Raw genomic sequence first — 21,286 nt, 5'->3', positions numbered from 1 at the left:
TTGGTAATGGGTTAGGATTGAGCTGCATGAAGAAATTGGGCTCAGATTTGAGTTCCCAGAGATGAACTGCAACCCAAATTACTTAATTTTGGCAGTTCAGAGTCTCTGATCCATCTCTGTAAGCCCTGAAACTTGGGGATTTGACCATGCATATTAGGATTGTAGCAATTTGAGTTGGGAATGGTAAAATTCTAGCCAATTTGGGGTTTTACTCATGCAGTGGTTTCTTGCTGAATTTTTCAAGTAGAAATGTACGAAATTTCTCAAATCTTCTCTGATCCCTGTGATTTCTCCCCAATTGAGCTTAATTGGAGCTGGACCATGGTCAATCCATGTTTCCTAGAGCTGTCCAACTCCAAATAAATGGGTATTGTAGTAGGAAAAACCAAGCCTGAAGCCCTGCATAGGTAAGTTGCTGAATTTTTAGATGAGAATTGAGTAAATCCCTCAATTCTCTTTCTTCTCCATGCAATTCCTCCAAAGTGGACTCAATTGGAGCTGGAATATGGTACAGCCATGATTCCTAGGGCTTCCCAGCTCCAAATGAGTCATTGCATTTGACAGGAAGCCCAGGATAAGAGCTGAATACATGCATGCATCCAAATTATGGAAATTTCATCATAGATGTTACTTGGGTGGCTTGCATGCCAAAATGGGAAGGGAATTTGACTTTATCCTATAGAGTAGGTTAGGCCCCCTTTACTATTGCTGAGACAAAAGGCATGAGGGGTTGTACACAGTCAAGGGAGAAAGGCAGCAGCAAGGTTGGAAGTGCAGGCTGGGCAGAAAATCTGCAGACAGCAAGTCACTGCCAGGTGCTTGTGGCCAGCCAGTGGCTCTACAGCTCACCTTTCGGTGGGGTGTCTACAGACCATTGCAGCCTCTGCCTTTGCAGCCGAAGATCCACCCACTAGTAGGTCATGTTACACATCAGTGACCCCCATTTGGCCCTATAGGGTGGGTCAGTGTGGGGCATAACTGAGGCTATGGAAATGGGGTCTTTGCATGGACTATTGCGGGTATGTACAGTTCAGCATAGGAGCTGTACAGAGGGTATGCCTAGGGGTATACAAGTATGTGTTTGTCATTGACTAATTAATATACAACTGTATTAGGAACTTAAGTCGTCGGACAAGGATACCAAACCATTCAAGGGAATCCATCGTACACTATGATTTGGGTACTGAGGTGAGTGGGTGTTGACTTAGTTTGCAGAGTGTTTTTGCATTACATTTTTCAGTTTGTATGATCATGTAATATGCTTGGTCTTTTTACACATATCTTGTTTACCTGTTATTTGATTATTGCGGATATATTGAGGACCTGTGGACTTAGTATGCGGTGGATATTGTGAGACGGGACACAGTGAGGCCGAAGGAGGATTCCAACACCATGTGCCTAACATGTGGATACTTTGAGTGATCTATGGTGGATGTACAACATCTTTTAGAATGCATCATCACCAACCCGAGTACTACAACCCCTTGTTAGTAGGGGGTTACGCATTGACTAATCCCAATTCGCGGTTGCCTGATCAGCAAAACACTTCTGCGGTACAAGGATAATACCCAGAGGTAGGTGCAACACAGTACAACGTACTATACGCATGACTGTTGAAGTTTTTAACCTAGAGGTTGGCTAGGGGACCGAGGTTCTTTCGAGGGTTAGCTGACTCCTGCCTGCAACTAGCTTGTATTGTCAAACCCAACGTACTGGGGGAGAGGATACCACCTACATTGCGTAGCACTAATACCAAAATGATGGACCTAGCAATGGAAATAGGAAGTATTGTTGCCAAATGGATTCATATGCATCATATAATTGTATGGAGCATGCATTGCATCATTTGTACTACGTATGCATACCTGCCCCCACTCCTCGCTGAGCTTGGTGAAACTCCATTATTATTGTTGTTTTTCTTAGATGGAGATTCTAGTGAGCTGTCAGGATCCAACACAGCACTTCTGGGGTTGCTCTAGATACTTGGTGGGTTGTTCTAGATACCAAGACGGAGCATGGACCAGACTGCGGGTGTGATGACTGTGCCTTTGGAGGTTTGGGTTACTGAGTGACTTCAATGATCTTACTTTATATTTTGTGTATGCATATATGTTGATGGGAGACTTGTAATAAACTAAGGAGATGAAGTGAATTACACATTTTGTGTAGATATGGAATCAGTATCATGTAGTTGACACCAGTTGTATGTATATGATCCTACTTTATTTATGTGATTTGTAGTGATCTTGGTGCATTGTGTGATAGCCCACAGCTTTGAGATCCTAATGAGTCAGGCTGACTGGATACGGTAAGGTGTTAAGTGCCACATTGCTCAGTCTACGAGAGGTGGGTGTGACAATGCTACAAAAGAAGTTAACAGAGTTCCAATCATCCACCAGCTAAATGGAAGAAATGGGCCCTCATATATATATATATATATATATATCTTTCCCTCCCTCCCTTCCTCACCTTATTTCTACCTCTCTTACCACGCCCCTCTCCTCCATCCTTCCTCCTTCACTCTCTTATTTCCTTTACAACACTATATATATGTCACCTGACAAACTCAAGAAACTACCATATATCTAAAAATTGGTGAATCCAAGGGAAATTAAAACTGAATAAGGCCAACACATAATCTAGTAATCTAAGTTACATAAACACCCATAAATAGCCAGAAATTTTTTTTAGCATCAGATTATTCAAAATCAACTGTGAATACACTATCAACCTCATCTGCATCCCATCCGCATAAAAACTGGGTTTATAAACAGAAACCGAACAAGAAAGATACCTGTACGTGTTCATATCCACCAGAGCCACCAACTCCAGTCATGCCAGCTGGTGGTAGTGCTCTTCCAGGGAAGTTTCCTGGAGGACCAAGAGGACCCGGAGGACCAAATCCTTGAAAAGGTGGTGGCACAGGAGGAGATTCGAGTGCAGCATTTGAACCTCGGAGAGTTCTCACTCTAAGTCTTGATGCGATCTCTGAAAGGGCTTCTTTAGCAACAGCAATATTTCCAGATATCTGTATCATTAAAAGTAAGATCAGTTGACAGAATCATAAACCTACAAACAATTGATATATGGAAAGCATAACTGATTTAACAGAAAAATTAAAATTTGTGTGAAATATTTTGTCATATAAGTTATGATGCTAACCACATCACCTGCACAAGCTCTTCATCTGCAGAAGCACAGTTGGGCTTCCCATCCTTGGAGATAACACGTATGTCTGCTTGCGTTCGTCTTCTCATTTCAGTAATTACATGACCTCCCTGTCCTAGGAGGCAGCCGACCTTATTTGACGGAACAAGAAGCCTTGTTGTGATGACGCCTTTCTCAGACATTTCACTAGTTTTGCTTTGAAGCTGAAGAATGGCATCAATAGTTGGTGATCTTGGGTTCCAGAGAGCCTGAAAACAGTTAAAATGCACAGTATGTTCATATCAGAATTTTTTCACATGGGTTATAACAATTAAATCCAAAGAGATCATTACAAAATGATTATTAATTAACTGAAATGAAAATTTTCATCCAGATGTCATTTAAAGGGTAGAAATGTTTACTTCAAAAGAAGAGACAACAATTGAACGTTCCTCCGCCTCAGGTATTGTATCATCAACTTGAATGCGAGCTCCCGTTTCTTGTTGTAACTGTCTAACTGTAGAACCTCCCTTTCCAATTACCCCACCAATTCTTCCAGCAGCACACAAAATTTTCATAGAGAACTCATCCGATGCCTCCCCAGCATTTACAGGTGGAACACCATCGAAACCACTTCCATATCCCCCCATCCATGGCATCCGAGATGTACCATGTGCACCAGAGTTCTGGTGAGGCCACATTGGATTTCTTTGTGGCAACATATTTCCAACAGGAGGTCCAGGAGGATAAAATCCAGGGCCCCCAGAAGGCATAGGATAATTCAGTGGTTGATTATCTCTACGTGGATTCTGGTGCAACAGAGTAGAAACTTCATAGAGAGCCCTCTTTGCCACAGTTGATGGTCCAGATATCTGAAAAGTGCCTTCCAAAATTAGAGTTTATCTTGGATGACAAAGACCATGCAAGATTCTCCAGAACCAATCTCCTGTAGACCGTGCATGTTGTGTGTTTGCAGAATCAAACATCAGCAATGACAAAAAGAACTAAATTCTATATGAGGGGTTTCTCAAATACATGAAAACCCGAGCAAAGCAAGTACTGATACATAGAAGAAACACAACCCTCGATAGATAGATCTGAAAAGCCGCAACATAATGTCAACCACATAACATAGAAAAAAAAAAATTAGAAGTCCCAGGAATAGGCATAATGCATGCTCTGTCAAAAAGCTCGAAAACATAAATAGATCACTAGAAAAAAACACAAATCAAACTTTTCACAATATCAAGAGTATGAGAACAAGCACGCACTGATCCAACAAATACCTAAGTTGCAACTGTAGTGCAGCAACCTTTAAACCATCTAGGTTTAAAGCACTTTATCCAAGGAGAGTAGGATCCAAGGTCACGAACCTTGTAAGCATCTGACCGGAATCACTATCTTAAAAATCAGCCAAAGCAACAGAATACTATATCCAATTATTAGATACATATCACATATGTACATTTCAATCATACATCGGGAGAGTGTCAGGAACCCTGACTCCTGTACAAATCCCCAAACACATGCAGCCTCTTGCTCGAGTAAAATCTTGAATCAGAAAAGAGTAAATAATCATTCAAAACAAACTTGTCACATGACCCTTCAAAATGGATTAAGTACCAATGTCATACAACATTTCTCGATTTCCTTTTTCATCATTCTTCACATTTACAGCATATCAATGTAGGAAAAGTAGGAGGAATATTTAAATCAGGATTAAAATGCAAACAGATCTATGCCAACGTTTCAGTAGGGTGTGATTTTCTTTTGAAGAAACCTTTAGTCAAGACAAGATAGCCAAAAGTTATGGTTTAGGGCATCTCAAATTGTGAGTTAGTATTTGGTTAGCGCAGGTCAAGTTGAAGAGAGAAAAAGCAAGAGAAGGAAATTAAAGAATCAAAACCATAACTTAACTATAAAATTCAATAGAACTAGTATAGAAATGCTAGAATATACAAATAAACAACAAGAGCAATGGCTACATCACACCGACATGGTAGAATAATGAATAAGAGTTATGAATTAGTACCAATTTTTAAAATAGGCTTCACAAAGTCCAAACCAATGAAGAAAGGATCTCAAAGGAGTCAGCACAACACAATAATATTAATGCAGGGCCAACCAACAGCTAATGGGTTTGTCAAATGTCAAATAATTGTCTGAGTCCTTTATATCAGTTTCAATTTCCATATGGAGTCTTGTAATTCTTATTAGGAAAACTATGATGCATTAATTTTTAAAAACAACTGTTACCACATGCACAAATAATGTCCACACCCACAACACAGGGATCGTTACGAGGTCTGGCAATATGACTACGTCCCAAGAGTAATGCCACCAAAGGCTTCATATCTACTCAATACACTACTTTTAGCTACAACTACAGCTAGAAGTACCAGACCCAAATTTTTCCAACATAGAATTGAGAAGGAACTACGATGCCAATACAAACGATAATTACCACTACCAAGGAGCACCCACTCTCAGTGTCCAGCACCCACTGAGCACCTCTTTCAGAAAATAAACACTGGGCTTATAACAATGCCCTATGGATAAAACACATCTAGCATAGGTTCAACATACATAACCCTATGTCTAGCATGAAACAGGGATACAAGTAATATGCTTGAAATAGATACAATGATGGAAAGCTTACAGCCCCTTGTTTGCAACAAACCTTGGTACCTTGAAATGTTCCTAAGAGCCACCACTGCTCGCTGGAATCTTCAACTCCTCCATTGTCTGGAGAACTTGACTATTCAAGTGTACATTGGCAGTTAGCGTAGCATCATGAATGCACAACAAAATACCTCCAAGGGCCTTTAATGGAGCTCAAAAACAAAACCCTAGGTAGGTAGAAGGTCTTCAATGCAAGCCCACACACACTTGCTATTTTTCCCTTTTTCTCATTCCCATTCTCTTCTCTCTTGTTGCAGGGTGTGTGATGCAAGAGAAAAAAAGAATTTTCGCCTTTGAAACTCCCCAATCTGAGCTAGGATGAGGGAGTTATGAATCTTTGTAGCTTGTACAATGTACCTGCAAAGGACCATAGCTCAGGAGGCCTTACAGCAATTAGATTAGAACTTCTAGATCACAGGGAAAGATCTAGCCTATTGGATTAATGTAGGAGGCATCGGCTTAAATCTCAGAAAACACAAGAGGTTACAGACGTTGGATAGGCATTATTCATGACACCCAGCAGGTCACGTCAACAAGTAACTCCTTACGTTTCAAGCCCTCATTGCCTCATAGGTACTAAACATTTTTCGTTCCCCCAATCAAGGATAAAGATGATCGGCCGAGATAATCTAACTTGGAATCTTAAAACACTTTAAAATGCACATGGTCTTAACCCCCTGGAGTTGATTCGGTGTGATGCGGGGCATGGAACTTCATGCACACAGAAAATGACACTTCGCACCAGAGTCACGTACATCTACCTTACCACGCTTTCAAAGCAGCTACAGATTTTGAATCTTCAAGACATGTCACTCTCTACGCCATAGATGGGGCATCTGCTAGACAAAAGTAATAATTTCACACTGCCCCATCGCCTTTTGGATAGATTTTGTTAAGATATGAGTCACGATTAGGGGTTTGTACAAACGTGATATAGTTTATTTATTTTCTTCCTTAGTTTCTCTTATTTCCTAGATAGGCTAGATTTCTATTTCCTAATTAGAGGACTTTTATTTTTTATTTTATGAAGATCATACCTGCTATTTCGTATACTGTCGGTGCTGCTCTCGTATTCCCATCTGCTACTATATTGATTTGCTGCTGAATCAATTGTTGATGTGGATGAATGTGATGGAGGATTTGTTTCTGAAGATCCTTCTATTTCTAATTCTGCTAATAGCTGATGAATTGATTGCGGCTGAACGATAGGGTTTGATCGATTATCATTCTGGTTGCTGATGAACTGATTTTTCTGGTTCTGCTAATTTCTGATACTGTAATTGATCTGCTACCGGTATCGTTGCATCTGGTATGCTGCTGAATATAGTTGTTGCTGGGATTTACCTCTCCTTCCAATCAATTTCTACTTGATATGGTTTCGGTTGCTGCTGGCCTACCTTCCAGCATCAATTTTCTGCTCTGATTGCTGCTATCAATTTGCTTCTGTTTCCCTGGTTTCCGCTGCTAGTCTGCCAAAGGTAGAAGATAACTCAGCCGCGATAATCCCCCCTGTGTAAGCCTGTGATTATGTGCTTTCAAGAGGACCCAGTGTGAGGAATCTTAACCCCTGAATTTCAGGAAGATTGGTTCCTGTTGAGTGAGAATTCCCACCTTGAATCAGGCCAAGTTTCCCACTGACCTTTGGTGTTATGAGCCTGAAGACTATCTCATGCATGGTTGTTGGTTTATTTATTTTGTTTCCCACCATTACCCCTCCCTTTGTTTTTAATTCAGCACTTACCCTTATTTCATGTTATTTCCAAATCTGTCCCTTCTTTAAATAAGAATCCCTTCTAAGTCCTAACTACTTTATGCCTTCCAAAGTGCCCTTTAAAGATTCTATTTAATTATAGTCTTGTCACTCCCCAATGAGAGCTTGATATATTTACAGGACTGCCATTATCTATTGTTATTGACACATTTTGACTATTCTAAGTCCTAACTTCTTTATTCTTCTAGACTGACCTTGGAAGCGACAAGTTGTATTCTTTATGATGGTGCACGGAACACCATTAGAGTTAAAAAGGAAGGCTTTACGTACTTGATGTCGCCCCACGCATTATCAGACATGCCTCGACGACAACAGTTTCTTCCAGAAGTTAAAATCCTGTGATGATGATCACTACGGTGAAACTTAGGACCCATTTGGTATTGTTCTTAAGAAACGTTTCTATCATTTTTCCGTTTCAATAGAACAAAAAAAGGCAAAAAACCGTTTGGCAGCCATATGATGTATCTCAGTTTTTTTGAAACAAAAGTTGGAAAAAAAAACGATTTGAAGGACCGAAGACGGAACGACAAGAGGGTGTTCTGTCCATGTTGTTTCATTCCAAACAATCTAAAAAATGAACCTTTTTTCACAACTTCAGAGACAAGTTCACGATAAAATACTTGCCTCTTTTTTTCACCTCTGCCTTTCAACTTCGCGCACTCAGAACTGGAGAAGAAGAAGACCGCTCGCTGGAGAAGAGAAGCACAATCAACCTTGAATCCTCGACTTCACTCTCAAGTTCGACCGACGGAATACACTCGCCCTCTTTTTTCACCTCTGCCTTTCATCTTTGCGCACACAGAACTGAAGAAGAAGAAGACCGATCGACGAAGAAGAGCAGCACGATCAACCTTGGTTTCCTCTTTTGATCTCTGCTCATTGTCGCTCAAACAGGTATGCCCTAGCTCTTTGCATCTTCTCTGATATGTTGATGATGGATCATGACCTCAATAAACCTTATAATACCTTGATCTACAACCCAAATCAAGAATGGAGAGTTCGGTATTGTTTACCTCTAAAGCCTCTGCAATTTGACCGATCGGACTTGGGTTTTTCTAGGGTTATTTTTTGAGAAATCTTGTATCTCCAGAGCGACAGACTTGATCTGCAACAATCATGGTTGAAGGCCTTTATTGGGGAGGTCTCGAATATTTCAAAGGATGGGGATGATCTGCTGCTTAGATCTCCCTTAATTACCAATGTCGATATCAACAATAATAACCCTTCTATGGGAAAATCCAACCCTTTAAACCTCAAGGCTTAAACCCCCTCTTCATCACCGCCTCTCTGAATGAACCTCTGAGACTTCCGATTCTAGGGCTTCCTACTGTTTTTGTCTCTCTGTTCACTTTCTCTCACTTCAATGGCGTCAGCTGCACTTAGGAATCCTAATTCCAAGCGCCTGATCGGTTTGTGTTCTCCTGTCTACTCATGCTTTCGAGGAGCATTTCCGCATCAATTATCCGCTTCCGAATCACTCTACGGAAGTGATAGAATCTCGGATATACGACCATGGTGGAGATCCATGGCCACATTTACACGAACGTAAGTTGAAACTTGAGAATCTTGGCGTGGACTCTGTAATTTCTTGTGGATTTTCAGAGCTCATAGATGGGTTACCCAAAGGGTATGCTTTGTGTTATGTGTCTTTCATGGGCTGCTTCGGGACTTCATATTTAACATTATAAGTTGAAAGAGGGAATGTTGACCTCTTTTTCTCGAATGATGGGCTGTTGTTTGTGTTTCATGCGGAAACCCCAGGTATCGTTTTTGATATAGGGGACTTGCCGTATCAATTTGGTGCATCAATTCTATTCTAAAGTGATTTGCATTTTATGATTAGCACTCAAGGTTTAATGCAATACTTTGTGTTCTTAGTGTCTCCTAACGTTGCTCTGTTAGGTGGCATTGAGTGTCTTTAGCCAACAAACATTTGTTGTTTAATGCAGATTCCAGTGGTTATTTTGTGGGAGAAGTATAAAAAAATATTAAGGGAATTGATAACAGAGAACATGTGATCAGTAGGTTGGTTAGGCCCTGTTTTTGGTTCCGTTTCATCTATGTTGTGGTGCTACTTTTCCTAGGTGGAGATATCATATGTGGGCGTTGGATGTGCTTTGATTTTATTCTTCTATCTTTATATATTTCACAAAGCTATAGTAATTCAGTCCATTTCAAACTTAAGTCGAAAACAGGGCTGCTGCCAGAACAGAATTCATCTTCCCATTTCTATTATGCTTGATTTCTTTGTTACTTTGCTCGGTTTTATTGGTCTTTCCATTATCTCTCCCCAAATCTGATTTTATTGGAGCTTTGTTACTTTGCTTGGGTATGATTCCAAATCTGATTTTCAGATTTCTTTGGTAATTTTTATTTGATAATTGTAATAAGACATTGTTACTTGGGTTTCTTTGTTACTTTGCTTGGTCTTATGTCGCTTATATTACTTTTTGTTTCTTTAGTACAAGAAATTGTTAGTCTTCATGCATGTAAATATGTTTTACAAATGTTTGTATCATATTCAGAATATTAGCTTTGTCATTTCTTTTTTTAGTGTTCAGTCTTTTTTAACCCAGTACGCTAACTTTTTACACTAACTTATAATGTTTAGCTATTATGTCTAGAAGTAGTATCCCTGCCATTAAGTGGTCAGAACTTGAGACTACTATTTTTATTGAGGCAATGAAAGAAGCTGTAAAAAATGATCACAAATCCAGTAATTCATTTAACAAAACTGGATGGGAGGACATTACAAAGCAATTTCAGAAAGCTTTAAATCGTACAGTTGGAAGAGAACAATTACGCAACAAGATGAACAAGTTGAAACACAAGTACCAACAATTCAAGAGACTACTGACACAACTGGATTTGGGTGGAACTCAATGACAAAATCAGTCACAGTTGATGATGAGTCCGATAGGGCAATACAGGTACAATAGATCTCACTAGTTAGTTGAATTATTTCAAAATTAGATTGCAATAAGTAGTACATCTGAGTGATACAATGACTGCTTATGCAGGCAAATCCAGGTTGGTTGAAATACAAGAAGTATGGACTAAGCAATTGGCCAGATTTGAGCATGGTATTTGGGGATTCAAATGTTAGAGGTTACTTAGGGGTTGACAGCGCTTAAGATTTGGATGACATCAAAGCTGTTAATACTATTGATATTGAGCAAGTCTTTGAATCCCCTAGTACCTCGGTGCATTTAGGCATGACTGACTCCTTCCATGAGGATACTCCTACTCCAACTCAGACCACCACAAAGCGAAATCTTGATAGGACACCCACGGGATGAAGAAAAAAGAGCGCCAATAAGGGAGATAGCCACGTCAAGGACTTGTATGGGAAGTATTTATCCATTAAAATTGAGAAAGCATCCAATACTTCCGTTACATCTCCTGTTCGTGGTGGGGAAGGTGCATCTCATCCTCGAGATTTCAGTGTGAGATGTGAGGCGGTATTATCCTCTATACCGGATATATCAAAGGAGACATACTTGAAGGCCACCAGTCATATGTGTGTTGATCCTAGTTGAAGGGAGTTGTTTGTCTGTGCAGAGCCTGTTAAGAGGACTTGGCTTTTAGATGCCTTGGAGTAGTTGAGGTTGTGTTTGAATGCTACTTTTGATCATTTTGGATTCAGGACAATACTTTCGATGATGGCTTCTTGTGTTTTAGTTCTTTTGTTTTTTTTCTATTATCGATGTGTGTAATGTAGGGGTGTCAATTCCTAAACCGAACCGGTAAAACCGGCCGGACCAAACCGATAACAACACAGACCGGACCGAACCGAACCGAAGCCTTATTGGTTCGGTTCGGTTTGGAGTATTGCAACCCCAAAACCAAACCGAACCGCACCGGAAACCAGATGAATCCGAAACCAAACCGAAACCGGCTCAAAACCCGGACCGAAACTGAAACCAAACCAGTAAGAAACTGAAACGCTCCAAAATTCATTAAAAAAATCAAAATGTGCATAGTTTTGTATACATTTGTATGGAAAGTCGAATCCAAACTAGACCAAAAACCAAAACCAACCCGGTTACAAATTGATTTAAGAAACCGAAGACAAACCGAAATCAAACCGCACCGAAACCGAAACCAAACTGAAACCGGGATTTTCTTATTGGTTTGGTTTCGGTTTCAGCTTTCCCACACCAAAACCGACTCAACCCGGACCGAAACCGAGCCGGACCGACCGATTGACACCCCTAGTGTAATGTTGAACATGTGTTTTGGGTTGAGACGAAGTGTCAAATTGTCATGTTTTACAGTTATTTGTTTCAAATTGAGAAGTATTTGTTAATTTGTTGCAGTTATGTCAAATGCATTATGTGAAACTTCTAGTGATGAAGAAGATGCGATCATTCACATGGGAATGGAATTACTAAGTGAACCTGTATATATTCGAGAACCATGTAGGGATAGTGTATTTCCAGGTGTTGTCATGATGCATGAGGTATTGAATGGGCATGCCAACAGATGTTATGAAGAGTTTAGGATGGAACGTCATGTCTTCCTCAACCTATGTGATTATGTTAGACATAGGGGGTGGTTGAAAGACACGACCAACATCCGAGTGGATGAATAGCTTGGAATGTTCCTATGGATTGTTAGGAAGGGCTCAAGTAATAGAGACACCCAAAATCATTTCAACCACTCAGGAGAAACAGTTAGTCGAACATTCAATGTTGTCTTGATTGCAATGCAACGCCTGGGTAAGGAGAAAATCAGACTGTCAGATGTCAATATGATACCGACAGAGATTGCACAGAATCCGAAATACTACCCTTTTTTCACGGTAAATATGTTAATATGATACATGTTTGTAATTAAATATATGAATATTTATATTCTTATATGTAGTGATCATTTAATTGTCACTATATGTCATAGCACTGTATTGGCGCCATAGATGGTACTCACATCCATGCAGTAGTTCCAAGAGAGGATCAAACTCAATATAAGAATCGGAAGGGGATCACAACTCAAAATGTGATGTGTGCATGTTCATTTGACATGCGATTCACGTGTATGCGGGATGGGAAGGTAGTGCAAATGATTGTCGAGTACTTGAACATGCAAGGAATGATCCTCAATTGAGTTTTCCACATCCACCTCCAGGTATTAACTTTACTAGTATATTAGATTTTCATTTGAGTGTATACGTCCTAACATATATTATTTTTTGTCTGTAGGAAAGTATTATGTTGTCGACTATGGGTATGCTAGCCAATCTGGATTTTTGACACCATTTAGGGGTGAAAGATACCATCTACCGGACTACAAAGGGCGTAGATCCCCAAGAACAGCAAAAGAGTTGTTCAATTATAGACATTCATCACTTCGGAATGTCATTGAACGTACATTTGGGGTATTGAAGAACAAATTTCAAATTTTAAGGCTAATGCACCAGTTCCCAATGAAAGCTCAGGCATCAATCGTAATGGCATGTTGTGGGCTACACAACTATATTCGAGAAGAGCATATTGTTGATGTTGAATTCGTGGGGATAAGTGATGATTTAAAAGTTGCAGAAGATGACTTGAATCCGCCACATGAAGATTTCGTTGATCATTCTACAACACAATCAAATCAACGAAATCGGGTAAAAGAGATGAATGCCACTAGGCTAAGAATTACAAATGCAATGGCTAAACAGCAAAGGATGTCAAAACTAGTTGAAAACTAAAACCGATAACTATTTTGACAAAACTAAAAACCTAAATTGATGTTTCAAGTGATGTAGTACTTGTTTTATGTTACATTTATGTATGTGGTACAAGTTGATATATTATTATGAATGCCATATATTTGGATGCTATATTAACTTCTTTGATATTTAAATTACTGTTATAGATGACTTCTTCTATGCCCCCACTCATAAGAGCAAATTGTGAAATTTGCAGGAAGAGTTGTGATAAATATACAACCAAGTCGGGTAAAAATATTGGAAGAGAATTTTTCAAATGTCAAGATTCATGTAATTTTTTCATGTGGGTGGACCAACTACATCTATTTAGATGTGGTAAAGGTCAATGCAAAGTAAGAACTGCGACGAAAAGTCCAAACAAGGGACAGTATTTTCTATGTTGCCCAAATTCAACTGGGGTAATTCATTTCTACGATTGATTTATACCTATAGATAATTTTAGATTTTTTTTTTAATTCTATGTTAAATTTTAACGACCCTAATCACATCTATTATGTGATATAGGCTGATAACCGTGGATGTGGTATGTTTGCATGGTTGAAAGATGAAACACATATCTCTACCAAACAACATACATTATGTTCAGAAAGCTCAAGCTCAGCATCAACAGCATCCACACCACCGTCCACTTCGAATGAATACATGAAAGGATATCTGGAAGAAACACTTAAAGGATTAGAGGACCAAACAAATAAGATGAAAGACATCCTCCAAGCATTCAAGTCTTTAGACTTGTACAAAAAGTGAAAAGTTGGGGAATTATGTAACAATTAACTTGGACAAGGCATTGTTAATACTGTTTTATTCATCCTTTTGAAACCATGTTTTTTTTATTTGGTATGTAATATTTTATTGTCCCAAAGGATTTATATGCTTATAGTATTTTAATGTTATTTCTATAATTATTGACTTAAAAGAAAAGAAAAGAGAAAAAAAAAACTGTTTCTGAAACAAGATTACCAAACGACAGAACTGTCGTTTTTTGGTTCTGAAACTGTTCTAGAAACAGATTCACCAAACAGCATTAAATCGTTTAAAAACGGCGTTTTGACACAGAAACTGAAATTTCCGTTTCTTACACGAAATGGAGTTTTTGGAACAGAAACGATACCAAACGGACCCTTAATGGGAGGAATTATCTTAAGTGGGCTCAGTCCGCTAAGATGTTTATTGGGAGTAGAAGGTTGATGGGCTATATCAATGGCAAAGTGAAGGAATCAAAGCAAGGAGGTTCTTCTCATGATGAGTGGGAGTCTTAATCTCACAGTGATGGGATGGTTACTTCATTCCATCGATAGCACTATCAGCCAGAATTACTTCCTAATGAGGACAGCAAAGGGAATAAGGCATAACAATGCTCGGATTTTCACCTTCAACGAGAATAGGTGATGGATCCAAAGGAGAGGTATATGAAGACTATTTCAACCGTCTCACAAAGAAGTGGAAGGATGTGGATCACTATCAACCTCTCTCCATGAATCTGGAGGTACTCAAAAGCAGAAAGGAGCGGCAGCATGTTGCATCATGTTCAAGTTCTTGCTAAGGACAATCTTCTAACACTTGAGAGTGCCTATAATTATATTAGAAGGGAGGCTTCTCCGGCCTCTGTGTCCAAAAGTGATGGAGAGAACAGGTCTACCTTAGCTGCTGGTTAGAAGGGTATAAAATCAGGCACTTCTCAAAACAGAATTCAGCATCAGTGCCTCACTGAGGAAGAAAAGAAACACTTGAAGTGCAGCCACAGTGGAAAACCAAGGCACACCAAAGATCATTGTCAGACTCTTTATCCACACCTTAAACAGCCAAATTTTAGGAAAGAAGTGCAAATCTGGTTTCTACTGGGAAGAAAGGGGGGGGGGGGAGTGTTCTAGTGATGGTGGCACTTCCATTGACCCCCATGATCGTGCTATCCAGGAGTTGTCTACTCAGTTGTTCTCTTTGAAAGCCACTCTGGAGAAACTGGATAGTAGCACAACCTCAGGTATTACAGCCCATCATGCATCAACTAATCATTCCCAGTTTGTTCCTTCTAGTTCCTGGATTATAGACTTGGAAGCCACCAATCATATGACAGGTAAACGTGAAGGATTTTCTTCATTAATTCCTGTTTCTGGGGACTTAAATTTGTTGATGGGTCCATTTCTCAAGTTACTCGGAAGGGCACCCATATCATTTATCCTCTTCGTTTTCTCTTCCATTTGTTATTCATGTTCGATCTTTTCCTACAAACAGCATAACTGTAGTTTAACCTATTTCCCATCTTATTCTATCTTTTACATGAGGAGATTATATGGGTCTTCCCCTGGGTATTACAGTGCATTCCTGTTGGGTATGCTTGACGTTTACTAAGGAAATTTATGGACTCAAGCAATCTCCCCATGCATGGTTTGAGAAGCTTAGTGATGCTTTGTTTCAGTTCGGTTTTCAATCTAGTGCCTTTGATTATTCGATATCCTTTGTTCGAACAGCGCTCGGTACTACAGTGCTTCTGGTTTATGATGATGACGTAATCTTAACTGGTGATGATCTGGAGCACATCCTGAAGAACAAATCCTCATTGGCCAGCAAGCTTGACATTATTAAAGAATTGGGATCCCTGAAGTATTTTTTTCGGCATTGAAGTTTTCTCAGTTTGCCAAGGGCATTGCTATCTCTCAAAGAAAGTATGTTCTTGACCTTCCAGATGAGACAAGTCTTCTAGGCACAAAGCCTGCTTCCAATCCTATTGAGGCGAATCATTCATTATCTCTCTCCTTTGTTGCAAAAGAAAAAGACTTACCAAAGGCCGGTTGGCAAGCTTTTGTATCTCACTATTAGTCAGCCTGACATCTCATATGTTGTCAGCATGCTTAGTCAGTCTACGCAGACTCCTTGTGTCCATTATTATAATCCAGTGCTTCGGGCCCTTCAGTATCGCTAATCACAGTCACCTTGATGTTCATGGGTACGGTCTGATGCACATGATGATCGCCGGTCTACCTCTAGCTATTGTCTGTTCGTTGAGGGTAAAAAACAGTTAGTAGTTTCTTGATCATCTACTGAAGCTAAGTATCGATTGATGGTCCATGGCCCTCGTGATTTAATGTGGCTTCAATGTCTATTATCTGATCTCAGCATCACTATCCATTCTCTGACACCTCTCCATTACGACAATCAAGATGTGCCATCAAGACTACCATAAATCCAGTGTTTCATGAGAAGACGAAGCGCATAGAGGTCGATTTTGCCATTTTATTCATGAGAAGATTAGTTCGTGGGAGATCTCTACTCCTTTTGTTTGGTCTGATGATCAACCTGCAGATAATTTCACCAAAGCTACTGGTGTTGCACACTTTCACTTGATCGTTGGCACGCTGGGCTTACTTGATCTATATGCTCCAGCTAGAGGGGGAGTGTTGGTGTTATTATGGATTATGTATGTCTTTTTTTTTATTTTCATCTATTCCCCAACCATAATTTATACCCAGGGTACAGCCACCACCACCCCCTCCCTCTCCCTTCTTTTTCTTCTAATCCAAGCCCCACCCAGTTCCCTCCTCACCCCACCATGCTCCCCTGCCCCTGCCCAGCTCATCCCTGCTGTCTAGAAATCCTATCCCATGCCCTGTTCTTCCCCGCGTGTCAACCCCCGGCCCACCCCCTGCAGCAACCCCACTCCCCCACCCTCTCCTCCTCCCTGCGCGACCACCAAACCCAACCCCCTGTAGCGACCCCGCAAGAAGTCTGTTATCTGTCTTATTCCCTCAGTCTAAGGCCCCTCTGCTATCTGGCTGCACCTTCAAATCCTTTTCATGTACTTTGATATAAGCTCTACTACCGCAGAAGAAATTGCAGGACTTTAGATTCTTCTGTTCTGTTTTCCCTTGTTAAGATGTGAAGATGAGTTTCTGCAAGGGCCACAACATCTGGGTAGAAGATAAGGACCTGGCAATGGTAGCAGAGGTAGTAGTTGGTGTTTCCGGTAAACAAGTTCAAGTCGTTAGGACTTCGAAACAGAAGGTGAGCCGGATCTGTTTTCAACCAATGATGTCATTTCAGAGTTCATACTGCTCTCTTCTCTCTCTCAATTTTCAACCAATGACAAGAGGTTTCATTTTAAAATTTCAACGTGAAAGGTTTTGTCTCAACGTTTCTGATTCAGATTTAATGGCATTTATAGATAACAATTCATATTCTAGCAAAATCCAGATTGAGGTTGAAGAAGAAGATGAAGACGATGGACATGATGGTGTATTTCAAAGTTTGTATTTCTCAGGAGAAACTTGGGAGAAGAAGTTAGTGGATCGACTTCAAAGTGTAGGGCTTTGTTATTATCTGTTAATAAATGCTCGTAAATTTTGCAGATTCGAGGATGGCTTCTTCCTTCATGCTGGTGCAGGATGATGCTTCTCTAGAGGACTCGATTGCTAATAGTTCTCATGGCTTGAAATTGAACTTTCCCCCTCAATAAGGAGGGGCAAAAGCACGTGAGATCATTGATGTGAATGTTGAGCCAGCAGATAGTAGCCATCTACAGTCTGGCCACTCTAACATGGAGACAATTAGCAAAGCTTCACTTAGACAAACACCCAAGCAAGGATCAAGAACATGAGTTCCCTGTAAAAGACAGCTTACTTGTCGGCAATGGTGTTCCTCTTCCTTTCAATCCAGGAGTACCTGCTTCAGTGTCATATCCAATAGTGATCTCTCCAAAGGGCCCCCTTCTGAACCTCATCCAGTGACGGATATGGACCCATCAACTAGAGACTAAGTATGAAAGAAAAAAAAACGTCTGAAGGAGCTTGGAGAGATTGGTTTCAAAAAGATGACTTGAACATGTAAGTCTTGGAGATGGGGGTGGGAGACAGAGCAGAGGGAAGAGAATGGGGAAAGGTGGGGGTGGATCTGCATGAAGCAAGATGGGGCGGGAGGGGGAGGTTACCAGCAGGGAAGGGAGTGGAGCGGTTGCATGGGAGGGAGTGGGGAGGGAGTGGGGAGGGAAGGGGTAAAATTGAAATTATAAAAAATTAATGAAACTTGAATGAATCATTGGTGAGACGTGAGGTACCTCAAAAGTAATTGGTGAAACATCAGGTATCCCAAAACATAATTTTCCAAACATTGGGTACCCGAACTGTACTTTACCCTAATTAAACAAAGCCCCATCATTATTAAAGTTATTTCTGTTTCATTCCTTTCCTGACTTAAAACTTCCAGAAAATCCCCTCTCTTCTAAATTTATTTAAACAATAGATCACTGTGCCTATTTCTATTTCTATTTCTATTCCATTCCTTTCCTGAAATTTCCAGAAAATCCCCTCTTCTAAATTTATTTAACAATAGGTCACTGTGCCTATTTCTTTACTATAAAGGGCTGTCAACTGTTCTAAAATTTATGAAATTGCCACTGCTCATTGTAGCTAAGCATTTCATTATTTTAGTGGGCCCACAGCAACCTGAGTTAAGGTTTGTTGCACTAGTCAGCCACATGAAGAACCATTAAATAAATAACAATAATAGCACCAATAATAAATTATATTGTATTAAGTTAAAAGACCAGTATCTAAGTATTTAAATAGTCCTCAACCTACAAATAGGTCCTTGCAAGTGGTATAAACTTAACCATATACTAGTAAAGAGAATGGAGGGGAAGAAAGATATAGCTATGATTGGAAATACCAGATAATAAATATAGATGCCAATTTTCTTTGAAAAAATCAACAACAATTATGCCAGCTTTTCAAGGTATGAAGCGAAATTCCAAAAGCAAAAGTAAACAAAAAAATGTTCCAGAACATATAAACCAGAAAATTAGACAACATGCATTCAAGTCTAGCCTTGTCAATTATGATTGACTAAAAACTGTCAATAGCTCATTCAATACATGAAGCACTCTAACCAGAGAATAAACTCTACCATCATGAAGACGTTTCAAGTGGCAGAATTATCACTTAACCTAGAGAAGAGAGATCATGCGATGACAGAAAAAAATATAGATATTATATGCCAATTTGTAACTTTCTGCATTCTTTCAATGTGAAACAGAAAAAAAAAATATATAATTAAAAAGTACACCAAAACATAAAATTTACTACACCAGATTGTTCCTTTCAAAAGACAAGAATAACTGAAAAAACCAGTGAACAGGTGCAACAGTACATTACCTGCACTAACTCATCAGTGTTCATTGCACAAGTAGGCAGGTGCTCTGCAGGCAGGATACGAATGTTTGCACTAGTTTCAGTACGCAATTTCTGTATGATGTTTCCACCTTTGCCTAGAAGACACCCCACTTGATTGTTTGGAACAAGAAGGCGTGTAGTGACCACATTGGTTTCATTATTATCTTCACATGTTATGCCACCAAAGAGATCATCTTCCTCAGCAATTCGTTCATGAATTTTTAACAGAGCATCCTGGGCAGGACAATGTGGTTGCATGGGCTCCTGTTCATTCTCAGAGAGAACATCATCCTCATCATCTTCATTGGCATTGTATCTTCTAGGCTTTCTTGTCGCAGAGCTAAATATAATGATTACTCTTTCATCTGAACCAGGAACAGATTCAGCGACTCTGATCTTGGCACGGGTCTCATCTCTCAAGGCATTGATTATGCTACCACCTTTCCCAATAACACTACCAATCTTGCTACTTGGACAGAGAATACGATAGACCGTGTCAGAAGCACCAGGAGGTCCGGCACTCTGTTCATAACTAAAATTTGGCCTTTGGCTTTTTTTGTTGCTCTTTTTTCTCTTAAATTGGAATCGTTTCTTGAAAGAACCTGGCTTGTTCTTATCCATAATGATAAAATAGAGATCTTACAATATTGGAGCACGATCAAAGCCTGAGAATTTTTTTGGCAGAGATGGTCATCAGTGTATCCCCCCCCACCAAAAAAAAAACAAAGAATTCAACAATATTCAGTGTATCTATCGCATAGATGTATAAAACATGTATATGCAAAATGATATTTCCTCATTTTTTGGGGAGTGTAGAAAACATTAATTGCCAACAGTAAACTGCTCTCTGTCCAGAAAAAAAGGAGCCAACAGAGTCTTCTGTCGTATATCATATAGTTGAAAGTTTAGGCAATTCAGGAAACAGGAAGCAAGCATGCAAGTAGTAACTAATTGACATAATTATGCAAAAACATTATCCTCACAGCCCACAGACCCACCTAGCATTGTTAATCAACTTTAATGTATAGTATTTTGATGCCTCGGTGAGTTTATCCACAGAATTTTGATGCCTTGGTTAGTGTACACACATAAATCCATAGTGAGGATGTGACCAAAAAATGATAGCACAAGCAACTAAATGAAACAAGAGCCCAAATGCCCAAGTGCTTACACAGATCCAAGCTAATGCCTTTTAGATAGAATGCCCAACTCAAACCGGTGAGATTCATGAGATTTACAGCAGTTTTGTAGCTTTAGGTTGGGGTACAGAAAATGGTTTTTAAGGATTTGGGAGGATAACTAGCATGGAGCTCGAAAAATTTTGCAACCTGAGAAAAGCCATTATATGGAGCTACATGTTATTAATGAAAATAAAAAATAAAAACCCACAGCCACAAGATTGGTAAACAAGGTAATGTATATCTATTGAGAATATTTTATAATTCAAGGATCCACCTTCATCTTGAAGGCTCAAGAATCTGGAATGCAAATTCCAACGGATATTCACTGTAAAACATTTTACAGATGCACCTTAACAAAAGAGGAGAGGACCAAATCTTCTTGAGCATGTAAACAACATGGTGCAACCATGCACTGTGGTAGTTGGAAAAAATCCTTAGTATTGTTGAGCAGAACTCTAGAGATCGAAGGAACCCTAACAAATGCAGTATATGCAAGCAGCAAGAAGAGAATGTGGACCACATAAGCATTTTCCTCCAATTCATAATGTTTAGAATTATAAACCAACGTAGACCACTTAGGCATTGTAGTCCACTTCATGATGTTTGGCACTATTCTTAACAAATATTT

The 21,286-nt window shown here is 39.6% G+C and overlaps 1 protein-coding gene across 1 annotated transcript in view; it reads right to left on the bottom strand.

Moving 5' to 3' along the window:
* Nucleotides 1-20,172, bottom strand: part of LOC122073896 (KH domain-containing protein At4g18375-like) — a 28,268-nt gene extending 8,096 nt beyond the window's left edge. The window contains exons 1-4 of the mRNA XM_042638587.1: nt 19,460-20,172; nt 3,570-4,019; nt 3,171-3,416; nt 2,795-3,028 (exon numbers count right to left, since the gene is read on the bottom strand). Of these exons, the coding sequence (XP_042494521.1) occupies nt 2,795-3,028; nt 3,171-3,416; nt 3,570-4,019; nt 19,460-20,098 (1,569 nt within the window). The 5' untranslated portion in view covers nt 20,099-20,172. The remainder of the gene's footprint in view (nt 1-2,794; nt 3,029-3,170; nt 3,417-3,569; nt 4,020-19,459) is intronic.
* Nucleotides 20,173-21,286: the final 1,114 nt, after the last annotated feature.

The sequence above is a fragment of the Macadamia integrifolia genome, chromosome 3 (assembly GCF_013358625.1).
Source record: "Macadamia integrifolia cultivar HAES 741 chromosome 3, SCU_Mint_v3, whole genome shotgun sequence".
NCBI classification, from domain to species: domain Eukaryota; kingdom Viridiplantae; phylum Streptophyta; class Magnoliopsida; order Proteales; family Proteaceae; genus Macadamia; species Macadamia integrifolia.
The sequence above is the reverse complement of the archived record's forward strand: the minus strand, read 5'-3'. Positions and strand labels throughout refer to the sequence as shown.